Here is a 14,742-nt window from a genome sequence, read left to right as displayed (position 1 = left end):
GAAAGTCCGACAGTCAAAAACTTTATATCCACACATGCCCACAAGTCAGCTGCATCTTTTGAGATAGGCCACGCCCATTTGCGTATATATACATTTTTCGCTACATCGCAAAAACTGTGTCAGTCACCAAAACATAGTCCTCCTACAGTTTTCGCCCGATTTGGACGAAACCAAAAGCATTATGCTCTACCGACTCCCACGAGCCAAAGTTGGTCAAATAATTTTTCTACGACCATCGGAAGACCAAACGGTAGCGCTTTAAAGATTCGCAAAAATTCCTTAAAAAAAAAAAAAAAGGGGATTTTCTTGAAACTGAAGGGAGACTATCATGGGGCATACCTGAGCCTATGGCGAAAATATGGGCAAGAAATTCCTATGTGGGCCGGACCTATTAAAAAAAAGAGTTTTTCAATTTTATTGCCTGTTTTCGCCATTTTCGAAGTCTTTAGGCGGGAAAATTCAAAAAAGTCTCTTTACAATGGAGAGGTTGACAATTTGATTTTGCTATAACTCCCCAACCGAACATCGCACATTCAAAAACTTGACATCCACTTCTTTGGTACATTGAGCTGCATCTTTCTATCTCATGCAGTTTGGCGAATGTCATCCATAGGGGGCGCCAAAACCACAAAAAGCAAAGAAAACGCGTTTGGGGCTATAACTTCCACACCGAACATCCCACAGTCAAACACTTTATATCCACAGATGCCCACAAGTCAGCTGCATCTTTTGGGATAGGCCACGCCCATTTGTGTATGGGAAATGTTTTCGCTACGTCGCAAAAACTGTGTCAGTCACCACAACATACTCCTCCTACAGTTTTTGCCCGATTTGGACGAAACCAAAAGCATTATGCTCTACCGACTCCCACGAGCAAAAGTTGGTCAAATAATTTTTCTACGACCATCGGAAGACCAAGCGGTAGCGCTTTAAAGATTTGCACATTAGCTACCTTGTACCAAATTGCTCCTAAATCCATAACGATTCATCCTATTAACACCAAACTTCACACATGTGTTTGTCCTATAGTTCTCAGGTTGGTTCTACTTTTTCCTTAAATTGCTCCAAAAGGGGGCGCCAAAAACACACTTGAGCATCTTTCTCTGCAATTTTTTTGCCTTTTGGTCTATAACTTCCACACCGAACATCCCACATTCAAAAACTTTACATCCCCGGATTCCGTGAAGCGAGGGGCCGGCGCCGCGGACGACGACGCCCGATCCCGAGTGGCGTGGGAGGCTTGGCCCCCGTTCACAACTGCTTGCAGTTCTAGTTTTATTTATTTTTGCTGCATGTTAGAGCTTAGAGCCAACACATGCACACAAACTCACAACCTACCGGACAGACTACAATCAACTTCAACAAACCAAGTAAGTGCATAAAGGCTTCAGCTAGGCACCAAATTAATAACCTAACACTACACAGAATATAATGTTTTTTTAACACCAAAAAATTCCATACGAATATTAAATCAGATTAAAACTGCTTGCGCCTCAGTGTTCCTGTTTATGCTCCCATTTGCCAAAACCATCTTTTCAAGCCTGGACAGTCAGATGCTGTGTTCACGGTCTGGAGAGACAGCGATATTAAAACATTTTCAGACCTTTACATTGATGGCAGGTTTGCGTCATTTAAGCACCAAATATAAACTTCCAAACTCTCATTTTTTCCGTTACCTTCAGGCTAGGCATTATCTTAAAGAAAATGTTCCACACTTTGAGTCTTCACCCACCATTCACCCTTTTATTGAGAATATTCGGCTCCCGCCAGATTCTGAGCAGCTGGTATCAAAATTTGTGAATTGTTTTTCAACTGTGGTGTCCATATTAGGGAAGCATGGGCTACTCTCTCTCTCACACACACACACTCACTCACTATGAATGTGTGTAAGTTCTTAAAAAGGAAATTAAATGTTAACATCAAAAAAAAGTTGTATAATTTAAACTGTAGCTCTTCTCTGCTGTCACTTAAAAAAAAAAAAAAAAAAAAAAAAACGGCTGTGGTTCTCGTGGCAGCGGTTTCATATTAATGTTCCTTTTGTTTCGCTCATTGGTTGTCTGTCCTCTTCCAGGTTTTCCTGGTGGAGACGAGACGGCGAGGACCATGTCCCCCCTGAGCATGAAGTCCTCCTGCAGCCACACTATTTTCACTTTTATATTACGTTATACTGTTTGTTTTATTGTATGCAATGTGAAGCCCACTGAGGCAAATGTAAATTTGTGATTCTGGGCTATACAAATAAAACTGATTTGATTTGACAAAAACATCACTGACAAATTTCTGAAGGTCAAGCTGAACTTTATTTTTCATCAACGACTCTGGACATTATAAAAATAAATAGATGATTCACAGTCAGTGGATCGTAATACAAATTGTTATCAAAATGATGTATCAGCCAGAATGAAGAATTAAACATGCATAATCACCATTCCATCAACGTATTATACATGTTCTGAAAACCTGCCTATTGTTGCAATTAACAAAAATCTGTTCTCCCAACGCAACCTGTTGACAGAATATAAAATCAACGTTCAAATTACACCGCTATGCAAGTTGAATTTGCTCCGCTCTCTGACAACTCTCCCAATGATTGCTTGACCCCAAAGACGTGTGTTCAGTGACTGTCCTCTTGATCCAAGCCGTGTTTTTCGATGTAGCGTCTAGAAATGGGAAAAACACATTAAAAACTACAGTGAGTGATCTTTTTATAGAAGGTTAGTATAAACGCAAATCTAGACTTGGTTATTAATGTGTCACAAAAACTCACATTTCGTAAATCTTGGTTTAATGTGTTACAAAAACTAAGACATTTTAAACTTCTAACTTTAAACCAAGAATATTGTCAGAAGACATTATGCACTAATGCTCAACTGTATTCTATGACAAAACGGCAAAGAGATGTTGTGTTTTTCAGTCTGCTATTGTCTTCGGAACTTACTATTTCAAATAGTCAAATGTATAGGGTCTAAATGAGTGAAGACAGGTGTATTTATACATGAAAACTATTTTTCCAGGTGAAGCTTTAACACTATGGAGATTCCTTATTAAATGACAGCCATGACCCGAGGAATGAATTTATAAGTAAATCTCAAACCGGATAAATATTGCAAAAGTGTCACTTCTGAATGGCCGCAAGATTCTGTGCATAATGAAGCAGCTTTGGCTTTTCACTGAGCAGACATTTACAATACATTCCAGAAATATTTGATTAAAAAAATAGTAGCCGAACATTTCATTACATGGCTGACATTTAGTAAACACACAGCTCCTGTTCAAAATAATACAAAGAGTCTTTATGATGCAACATCGCTAATGGCGGGTAAATCTCACCTTCTGGCAAAATCATACATGGCTTCTTTTCTCTCTTGGAGCGACATGTGTCTGTCCACTGGGGATTTCTCGAAGGATTTGGCAGCATTCTGTGGACGAGAAGAAAACAGATTCATCAATTTAGTCAAATAAAAACAATAAACTGGATATATTAAGCAAATTAATTAATCCAACACCAAGTAAAATACCTTGACTTTTAACTTTTGATTCCCTAGTGGAGTTCTAGTAAATATGTGTATGTTATTTAAAGCTATAGTGCGTAACTTTCATATAAATTAATGTTGGATACATTCAAGCCATCGTCAAACAAGTTGACACAAAGTTGATTAAGCCTATCAGCTCCACATAACTCTCTCTGTGTATTTCTCAGTATGGCAGCGTTAACAAACTGGTGTCGCCCCCCTGACACTGGTGCAGGAGCAATAAAATCCATTTACCATCACTGAAGGGTTACCTCATGTACATGCGCAACAATGTTATTGTAATTACTCAAAATTCCTCGTAGACGGATGTTACGCAATATAGCTTTAAATGGGTAGTAATTCATAAATCCCCAAGGTAAATGGCTCAGAACAGACACAGCAGCTTGTCAAACAGTCTAACCTTCATGGTGGGTTCAGGACCAGAGGGGTAGGAGGAGTTTGTTGAAGGCCCGTAAGACGACGTCCCGGACGCTTCCATCGGAGGTTCATCCTTGCTCTCCAGCAGGTTTGTGATGGTGGTATCAACACAATTGGTTTTAGCTGTATACAATCAAGAGACAACTGTAAGCATATGGCAATTTAAAGTGGGAGTCAGCGATTCTGGAGAACGCTTGTTGTCAAACACAGTGAATATCTCTTCACAATCTGCTGTATGCACTGTGTGTGCACTGAAAAAAAATCTGGTGTTAACAAACTGGTATGCAAACAAAGTTGACCCACTGTAGCTAGCAACATGCCCGTTTACAGAGCTTTGGCTGTGTATTAATCTTTTTTTATGATTCTTTTCAGTGCACACTGGCACACTGGATTCTTTTCAGTGCACACTGGCAGTGCAGACAGGTAGCGGATCATGAGGAGATATTTACTGCTTTTGACAAAAAAGTGATTTTGACAAGTATTCTCAGAAGCTGACTCCACCTTTAATGTATGTGTTTTTTATGCAGCTGTTGTCAGCACTTTTTGCCCAAGTCAAATTTCCTTCGGGACAATACGTTTCTCTCATCTTACCCAACTCCTTTGCGATGACATTGAGAGGGACGTGAGGCAGGACGTCCTTCACCTGTTGGGCCATTCTAGAGATCCGGTGGTCGTCTGTTCCCAAACTCTGCACCATGAAACCAAGACCTATGGAGGCAGGTCTGACACCTGGGGAGAGGGAGACAACTCACATCCATCATACGGCAAACAATAACATCACATTTCTTGTTCATAATGCTTTAAATTAAGAAATGTCTCTTCTTTTCATATAGTTATGTTGTTGTTGACATTTGTACAGGTGCATCTAAAAAAATTTAATATCAGTGAAAAGTTATGTTTTTTTCTGCATTTTAAATTTGAAAAGCGAAACATTCATATATTCTAGATTTATTACACAAAAAGTTAATTGAATCTAGAATAAACATACTTTTCAGAGGGATTACATTTCTGAATTGGTCTTATGTAAGTTATAGACTCTTCATTGTGTGTTCATGTCAGTGACTTACTTGTAGATGTCTGTGGCACAATGTGTCTTTTCCTCTTGATGTGCTCTGCTTTATCGGCTTTAGTGATCTTGGTGGAGACCAGGCCCAGCTCACAGGCTAAGAGCTGAAATCACACAAACACGTAACATTAGTAACTTTAGTGAATAACTGCCACACAAAGGTAGAGAAAAATCAGGCAATTAGTAGTCATGTTTTTATCCACTTGTCAATCGAATTATCTGAAGGTCGCTAAAAACATTCCTGTAAATAAAGCCGGTAAAAGTGCTTTTCCATCCAATGGCTTTAAAAATGATAAATATATATGTGCAATAAAATAAGTATATGGAATAGATTTCACACATTTAAAAGGCGTTTCCATTCATTTTCACACTGAATATACGATATTCTATCAAACATTTATGAATATAAAGTTTGTTAGCCAAATTGGATGGCGCCGTCTACCAAGAAATTACTCATATTGCACAACTGGATAAACTGTCTACGTTGCATTAGTGCATAACATGTTTTTTTCTACATATTTTACCAATCCATCCCTTATGAATCCACTAAACATGGGTGTTGTTACCTCCTGGACTTTGTTGGCAAACTCCTCCATGGACTCGCCCTCTTGTCTGGAAACTGGTGGGAGCCAACTGGAAGAAAAACGAAAACAACAAGAAAAAACACCAAATGAATTGATTCTGTCGACAGCTATGGCAACAGAAATGTTCAAAAGTAACAAGAGACAATTTAAAAGCTTGCAGAGCATTAAGAAGTTACTTAGAAAAAAAATTGTTTTAAAACTTAACTTGAAACTCATGCACATTAATCCTTACTGGCCAGAGAAGATGTAATTTATATTTTCGTTTTGCTGTGCTCTGTAGATTGTTTACAAGACTCACTTCTCTATAAAAATTACTTCAGTTTCCAAGAACAATATAAACGTATCTATTGTCATTTTTAAGGATAATTCAGCTTCAGAATATCATGATTCAACTTTAAAAAGGCAATTGCTGAGAGAAGTAATAATACAAATTATTTAGTACCTTACATGATACACTGTACATGGAGCGAAAAACGTCCACATGAGCTCCATCAGCCAACTGGACTCAGGCGTGCTCTGTGGACAGACACAACACAATATGGTCAGTCCAATGGTTATTATGGTTTGGTCCAATGGTTACTCTACAGAATAGTGTGACAAGACCTTCATCTAATGTATGCACAGAGAAAGAGGGGAATAAGCCATCTAAACTTGAACTACTGACGGGTGGTTATGTGCCTCTGCAATTACTGGACAATGTAAGTGCAGCGCTGGGTGAAGAAAAGGCCTTGAGTGGTGTTTGTGGGAGTGTGATAGGTAGAAAATCTTACTGTTTTTTTAATGGTTTAGGTGCTTGCTTTGTAAGAAGATTTGGAGTCACAGTATACTTGACCTAAGACTTCCAAAATGTTATGAGTTTATCACTGAGTCGAGGTTGACACTTGACACAGGGACAACCCTAAGACGGAATGTCTCTGGCATTCAGCTACGACCAGGTCGGAGGCATAAAAATATCCTCACTGATTGTAAACTTTGGCTGCTGCTGCTTCACATTGCAACACAATTATTCTTGGTAGTTAGACGGCTGGATTATATGTGAGCAGCACACACTATTCAGCTTGCGTTACTTCCAGGGAATTTCACTCAATTTCACTCAATTTCACTCAGTTTGCAATGATTTTTCCAACGCTGGGAGATGGAATATATAATGCATTATCCTCCTCTATTGATTTCCTCTCTTCACCTTATGTTAATAGCTCAGTGTCTTGTTACATAGCTTATACATCATTATAAACCACATTGAGAAATCACCACTCCTAATACATGTTGTGTAACACTCAGATAATTTAAGACTGCGATCAAGATCCAAATGGTGAATGCTCAATGCAGTAAATACAAGTCAATTTAATCATATCTCCGTCCTCTACATGAGTCTGAAAGTGCATGTTGATAAATGACATTACCAAAGCAATCAATGGTCTGGTCACCCTTAAGGCCACAGGTTGAATGGAATCGGTCAGTGAGAAAGGCCAGGAACTGTTGAAAAAAAATTATATTTAGTTTTAGAGTTAATATGTTGTGAACAAACACGGCTAGAAAAGCAAAATATAACTTTTATCAGATGTATTTCATTTAAAAACATTCACAGTTATGAGTCAACATTGCGACTCGTGGGGCAATAAGACAGTCAGCTGGTGGTGTTTTTGTACTTGACACACAGGATTTCTGGTCTGATTTAGTCACTTGAAAAACGTTTTCACTGCACAATAAAGTGTCTATTTTGCAGCCGTTCTCCTATTAACTCCTGAGGGAAATCAGAAGGGAGAAGGAAAGAAAGAAACACAGGAGTAATGACAAGCTCTGACCTGAACTTGAGCAGCCCCGCGCGGCCGTTGGTGGTGTCGTCTTCGGGGAACAGCAGCAGAGGCGGAGTGCCCTCAGTGGAGCAGAAGTTCTGGAGAGATTCTCCTATCGCTCCCCGACCCAGAGCCGAGTGGATCTCCATGAAGCCTCGCGCCCAACACACAAAGCCTGTGGAGCCTTCTAACTGGGGCTGGGGAGGAGAGAATGAATGAATACTTTATTCCAGACAAAAAGTCCATATAAAAAGACAATACAAATACAAAGTCAACATTTAAAACATATAAGCATCGATTCAAATAACTGGGGCTGGGGGGGGGGGAGGGAGAGAGAGCGAGAGAGAGCAAGGTCAACTTACACTGTATTTAACAAAGAAATACTAGGGCTAGTAGACACATGGCTTAAATAGTTTATATTAGATATAGCAAGATCCAGTTACCTAACAGAAAAATACTGGGGCTGCCCCCTGAAAGTAAAGGATTTGAATCCTCAGTCAGAATCCAAGCAGTCGACGTATGTTCTTGTTCGTTTGGTTGAGGTCATAAATAGTGTCGCAGAAAATCTTTATTTATCAGGCAGACCCAGTTCGACTGAGTCGGGGAAAGCCTTTAAAAAATACAAGGATGTGTGCTGGTATAAAGGACACACTCTATAAAAAGATAGGACTGAAAGATGGCCTGTTCTTCTTGCAGCAGTGCACAGTGTCATCTGCTGTCGTTTAAGTTTTACAAGCAGAACATGAAGTACTTTCATGCTTGCAGTTTCACTAGGAGAGCATTCGGTACTCTGAATTTAACACTGACATTAAGGGGATCTAAAACTGTTTTTAAGTGGACCAGATATAAGTGAAACGTTATGAAGGAGTTATCAACACAAAAAGAAACACAATGACAACTACAAAAAGTAACATCTGCCCCATCAATTACTACATATACTGTAATATATACAGCTTTAAATTAAACACTGCACTTTTTCGCATATATTAAAAATGTTAAGAAGTGCGTGGCACATCCAAAAAAAAATTATTAATGAATTCAGCAGCTGCGTTGGTTGGTGGTGCATGCTGCCAGGTGCTAAGTGCTACAGGAAGCTTGTGGCATTCTCATGATATATTGGGAAATGGCTAATATGATTCAAACATACCCTGCATTCCAAATCACATACTTTTTCTTCTCACTACACTACATACTAAATGTACAGAAGAGTTTTAGGGCCACAGGAGAGAAAAAACAATCAGATAAGGAAGATTTTTTTTTTTTTCATTATGCCGAGAAATGTCAAGAATAAAGACGAATACTCCAAAATGCTATTGGAGTTAGTGGGGCATTTATGTATTTTGTATTGGGACATCCTAAATCTTTATCTGGCATACTAAATAGTAAGGAAGTATGGGGATTGGAACGCAGGGATAGTTAAGCAAAGATGGTTTTGAAAGTGAAAGACTCACAGTGCTGCAGGGGGTGAGGAGGTTGATGACGTTGTGGTCGAACTCTGTCACATGGTTACAGATGAAGAGCTTGGTGTTCTTGTCTCTGGAGCGAGGGTTGTTCTGTCTCACGTGCATGCCCAGCACCGAGCACATAATCCGCACGATAAATCTGAGAGAACACAGAAATAAGAATGAGATGTAATCCATTTAGTGTATATATTACTTATCTCATTTTATCCTTTGTTAATTATTGGTCGGAGAGAAACTTAATTTCGATTCCTCTGTATGTCTGGCATATATTCCAGAAATGTTATTATAAAGTTGACTTGATTTGAAGTGTTTCAGAAACATATAGTGGCTGACTCATTTATTTTGAATGACAAACGGTTTCGAGGGGATGAGCTCATGAGTTCATTTTTCCTCACCTGTCTTACACCAACATCCAGCTCATTTACATGTCTTATGTAATCATATGTTAAAGGAATAGTTCAACAATTCTCATGCTCATTTCTAGCTTGTTGTCTCACTCTCAGATTCAAGACAAAGCAACAGAAACCAACTCTTTCACTGTGTGTGTGTTTTTGAAGAAGAGATGGGCAAAGGTCACTCATCTCTAATTAGCTTATCACAAAGACTGGTGGTCAATAGGTAACGTTAGCCTGCCTCTGGCGACAGTCAGAAGATAATCTTTACAACATCACTAATCAGTCCTGTGTGCTTGTTGGGACTTGTATATTTAACACGTCATTTTGGACTCTATATTTGGCAAATTTCTTCTTAAAAAATACACGGATGTAGTGGAAAAAATTACAACATCTGAACGTGAAATCAATAAAGAATGCTCTAAAACCAAAAGACCTTTTGAATAAAGATAGGGGGAAAATTCCACATCATCACTGCTGAGTTAAAATGTGAACAGAAAAATGTGACAGTTTAAAGTATTTACCTTCTAACAAAACTTTCTGGGAGTGCACAGCTGACCAGGAACACGTGAACACCGATGAAAATCCGTAGTAACGTCAAACAAACGCCGACCGGGAAGTAAACCAGCAACATCAGGAGCACGACGGCATCTTTGGGAAACCTGCGCGAGGAGAGAATCAGAGTTAAGAACAAGAAGTTTAAAGCATAGACTGTCTGTCTGAAAAGTTAAAAAGGCAGTCGGTGGAAGTTAAAACAATGTAAATGTAGTTTTTAAATGAGATTCTGACTGACTATGTAGATCACGTGACTGACAGCAACTAAAAAAAACATTGAAATAATTTGAATCCTAGTCTTTGAACACAAGCCATGTGTTGTTTACATGTGTTTAAATAAATAATGCACTTCTGCTCAAAATAAAACAAGGTTACTATCAGGTTTAGAGCATTATAATGTATGGCTGTTGAAGATTTAATATTGAACATTAACTGTCTCCATTCTAGAGTTAATGTGAGTTTCAGGTTGGTGTTAAACCACAAGTTACACGTGTCTCTATGTGGTTGGCTGGTAGATGTTGAAACTGGTCCTAACCAATCCGGAACCATGATGACACCAAAATAATTACTATTGCATGTGTTACTGCAGGTTGCAAGAAATGTAATTATTCAATTAAATATCTTTATAAGACCATCATGAAGGCAATTTAAATCCTATGTCACTTTTATAACAATATGTGAAAGGATATGAAACTAATTGGAGCCCCTGAATTTCTTGCAAAGTAAATTAATGTATTCACAGTCAACGTGAATTCTTTGCAGCTTGGTTGGTTTGTAACAGTGTGCTCAAAACAGTTTTCCCCAAAACACACTCAGAACTTACAGGCCTTGTGTCCGACCTGCATTCATCATGTTTTGAGTGTGAACAAACGAACACACACGCACGCGCGCGCACGCGCACACACACACACACACACACACACACACACACACACACACACACACACACACACACACACACACACACACACACACACACACAATAGAATCTCATATATCACTGTGTGCTTTAAATAAGTAGAAGTTTGGTCTTTGTGGCCAACTTCCCTCTCAATGGAGAAAGTAATAATTTCACAATGTCAAGCTCAACAGACAGATTAACATAACTGGTGAAAGCCTTCAGTGTCGAAGCGCAAAATTAACCCTGCAATGAGCATTACATAATGTAGCATGATAAAGTTCAGCAAACAAACATTTAACGTCACACAGCTAGCTTAGCGTGCTAGCTACATGTTACATAAAATGTTTCTGATGTCGCTTCGTTTGGAAGCCAAAAGTAAAAAAGCTAACAATGATATTATACTATATTTACAAGACCTTAACGTTAGTGGTGCCCTGGCCAGTTATCTGAAGGGTAAAAGCAGCTGTCTTACCGACGAAAGTCAAACATGTCTTCGATCCCCCGGGTCTCCATGTCTGCCAGACCTTAGCTCAAAGGCTAATGCTAAGAACACAACTTGATTCCTAAAAATAAACTAGTCATTCCGTTCACGACAGCTATTTTGTCGTTGGAGGAGGATAAAGTGGCCAGCAAAGTTACTGTGTACTCGATAAGGCAGCGAAATTGGAGTTGCAGGCCGCTTATTTATTCAAGTTTCCACTACGTTAGCTTAGCAACCGTCTGCCCGCGGTGCTAACAGCCCAGTGTGTCAACAAGTACACGTCCGGGTGGACTCCTTCAGAATAAAGGTTCCGTCACAGTTCATTCTGCGGGTACCTAGAGTAGAGTCTATTTTACAAAAGTCGACATCCTTAAAAAGTCTATAAATAAATAATCTGAATTGTAAGGCCTTAACGTGTCTTAAAAATTATTTAATACAATTCTAACGTATAAAAAAAAATGCAAAATTGTCTATTAACCAAAATTGCTGAGATTGATTTTGACTGAAAAGTTTTTCCTCGACCAACACGCCAAAAATGACGAATACAGTTGCTACAAAAGGGCTTGTAAGCGCATGGTACTTGATTTAGTGTTGGGGTTTAGATTCCAGAAATCATTAAATAAGTCTCAAGTCTCAAATAAAAGTCTGTTGCCGGAACTTGTCGAAAGACGAGTCACGGTATTTTGTCGCCCTCTAGTGTTTTACTACGGCAACGCACAAAAGTAAAACCTCATTTTCAGGCTCTCAAGGAATAACTTTGGCTTATATCTATAGCCTATTATACCAATATATTCAGGAAGACACAAAGTGGCTGTTACAACTGTGAGACCGGGGGCGCTCGAGGTGTAGTGGTTAGAACCCCCCATTAGCTTCGAATCTGGGCCGGGTCGTTCTCTGCATGTCATTCCCCTCTCATTTCATCTCTGTCTCCTCACTGTCATCATTAAAACATGAAAAATGCCACAAAAAAAAAAAAAAAAAATCTATTAACACATTACATCTGCAGCGTTGGAATTTTGGGTGATGGAGGGAGTTTCTGGCAAGACACAAACAGCGGGTGTCATTGTTGCCAGAAGTGTTGCAACAGATTCCAGACGAGTTGCAGGACTCCCCACCAGTCCTGTTCTACCTGATGACTGCATGACGTTGACGTGATGAGATGAGAAATGTTTCCAATTCGTTTCTAATGAGGCTCACGTCACCCACAGGATCTGCAGATTCTTGGCTACACCTGTTCTGTGCTAGTTTCACTCAGCTATTGTGATGAAGAGTTCATGTAGATTTAGCCTACTTCTTCTTCTTCTTTTATTTAATCTCGACCAATAATCAGTGCATCTCCTTTGAAAAAAATCCTAGATGTTGGATAAAGCCAAAATTAAAATCTTTATTTGATTTTGACAACATATTACTGTCCAAAGTTTTTACACAACAGATTTGGGATACAGCCTTTTCTTCATTTTATATATCCAAAAATACAATGTACAGGTACAATTTATGTAAAAAAAAAAATCAGACAAGTAACAACATATGAACAAATCCTCCGTATGAACCTTCATACTGGTGCTCAGAATGTTTTGTTGATGGCAGTGCTTTAGGGGCACTTTACACGGTGAAAACGTGACAGTTTTCCCGTTTTTGGTTTAAAAAAAACCGTTCAGACACAATTTATCTGACATCTTCACTCGTACACATGTTTTCAGAGGAAACGGGACGAAATCGCTGTAGTAGCAGTGTAGCAGCCATGCCAAGCCAATAGTCAGCGGTGACACAGCCAAGTAGATAGCTTTTCCGGTACAATTTGATGCATACAACCTTACTGTAACCGAAAAGTAATGCCATTAAATGTAAATGTAAATTTACTTTATTTAATTTTTTTATTTATGTAGCCTACTTGTAAATGTACTTTAATTTATTAACGTTCATAGAGCGGTTGGTGTAAGCTTGGGGTTACAAGTATTGTAAATTACAAGCTTTCTGTCCTCTTATTTCACCGCATTGAACTCGTGAAAACAGAAGACATGCTTATAGTGAAGGGGCTTTGTGAGCGGCTACTTTCCTGTTAGGCGTACTTCAAAATAAAATTCGACTCACGTTTGTCCAGTGAAATGCTGTTAATGTTTAGCCAGTGAAATGCTTTTACTGTGAAGCCGTAGCCTTAATGCTCCTTTTGTTGAACAGTAACTTAACCGCTGCGCGCTGAAATATGGATAGTTTTTTTAATGTAGAGAGAGCCGTGTCCCTGGCATATACTGTAGAAGCTACACACGTTTATTTTGCTAGGAAAACCGGCAGAGCACAAATCTTTCCCCAGAAAAAGTGTTGAGTGGTCTCAATAACTTACTAATCGCTTAGACTAAATTGGCGAGTGTTATATTTGAGCCCTGCACGACACTCTCCGCTGATCACAGTGATGGTGCCGCGGAGAAACCTTTCATGTTATGTTGTCTTCTAACTTTATAACTCGCATGTGGGTATTTTGACAGCAAATGTTATAGACTACGCAGGGCCGACGGACTGCGGGGGAAAGTGCGACAGTCGTGGGGGGGCCCAAGGCAGAAAAAGAGAATTTTTTTTTTTTTTTTTTTTTTTTAACAAGTTAAATGTGGGGCCCGATCTTCGAAGGCTCTGAACAATGCCATTCCAAAAAAAGAAATAATTGACTGGCTTTTTTCTCCCCTGAACCTTGCAAGGAGATCAGGGGCCTGCGCATGACTAAAGGCCTTTGCACACCGGGCGCGACGCGAATAAACGCAACGTAAAAGCGAATGTTTTGAAATGTGAATTTTGTCGCGTCTCACTTTAGAAGCAACGTCCCAGAAAAATCGAACTCAGTTCGAAAAAATAAAAAACGCAAATTCGCGATGCGAAATGACGGCGCTGGTGTGGAAGCTTGTATTGACTCTGTATACGTTCGTTAATTAACGGATTAATCGCACGAATAAAACGCGCCCGGTGTGCAAAGGCCTTAAGGCATGTGTGCGGGAGAATAAGCAGGAGCAAGCCGACAATGAATTGAACTGGTGGCGAAAATAAACGCAGCGATGTTTCTATGGGGATATTTAGCTGTACAGAAATAATTGCTGGCAAAGCTAGAACAGTTTAAGACTCCACATCACTATGGCAACACAACCTATCTATCAGCTCAGACAGCGCAGAGAAAAGTCTGATGAATGCATGAGAGTGATGGCCATGCACAACTGTAAGGTCAGTGTGTGTTGTATTTTCGTTTTCAAATAAACAGTTGTTTATTTTTATAGTGCGCATTGGCATCTTTGAGCAAAATCCCCCCAGACATTTTCTGGGAGAAACACTGCTAAAAGTAGTGATTTGGTCATTCATCAAATGAAATATTGTGGAGTTGTCTGGCTCAGAGAGCTGTGTGTATTGTAAGACCGCCTTTCAGGGGGCCCATCAGGACTTTTTGTATAGGGGCCCAGAATTTGGTGCTACGCCCCTGAGACTACGCATACGTGAAGTGGAGCCGTGACGTCAGCGTTACCAGGGAAAATGGTTTCGGTGTTTACAAGAAACCAAAACCATTGTGTTTTCCAAAA

The 14,742-nt window shown here is 39.4% G+C and overlaps 1 protein-coding gene across 1 annotated transcript; it reads right to left on the bottom strand.

Annotated features, from left to right (window-relative positions):
* Positions 1–2,283: 2,283 nt before the first annotated feature.
* aup1 (AUP1 lipid droplet regulating VLDL assembly factor) lies at positions 2,284–11,445 on the bottom strand. The gene is made up of 12 exons (XM_080035387.1): positions 11,180–11,445; positions 9,776–9,913; positions 8,848–8,998; positions 7,406–7,593; positions 7,004–7,076; positions 6,043–6,116; positions 5,583–5,649; positions 5,018–5,120; positions 4,542–4,679; positions 3,934–4,073; positions 3,331–3,419; positions 2,284–2,660 (listed from the first exon to the last, which is right to left on the bottom strand). The coding sequence occupies exons 1-12, from the start codon at positions 11,218–11,220 to the stop codon at positions 2,615–2,617; spliced, it is 1,248 nt and encodes a 415-aa protein (XP_079891513.1). The 5' UTR covers positions 11,221–11,445; the 3' UTR covers positions 2,284–2,614.
* Between the last annotated feature and the right edge of the window lie 3,297 nt (positions 11,446–14,742).

Source organism: Ammodytes marinus (genome assembly GCF_949987685.1).
Source record: "Ammodytes marinus genome assembly, chromosome: 10".
In the NCBI taxonomy this organism is placed as follows: domain Eukaryota; kingdom Metazoa; phylum Chordata; class Actinopteri; order Uranoscopiformes; family Ammodytidae; genus Ammodytes; species Ammodytes marinus.
The sequence above is the reverse complement of the archived record's forward strand: the minus strand, read 5'-3'. Positions and strand labels throughout refer to the sequence as shown.

What these genes read in the sequence shown, in the direction of transcription:
- aup1 (XM_080035387.1), bottom strand. Translation starts at nt 11,220, where the DNA reads ATGGAGACCCGGGGGATCGAAGACATGTTTGACTTTCGTCG. An exon ending in TCCTCACCCCCTGCAGCACT is followed by an intron (nt 7,594 to 8,847) that starts GTGAGTCTTTCA and finishes TCTCCTCCCCAG; the next exon opens with CCCCAGTTAGAAGGCTCCAC. An exon ending in GTCCTGAACCCACCATGAAG is followed by an intron (nt 3,420 to 3,933) that starts GTTAGACTGTTT and finishes TCTCGTCCACAG; the next exon opens with AATGCTGCCAAATCCTTCGA.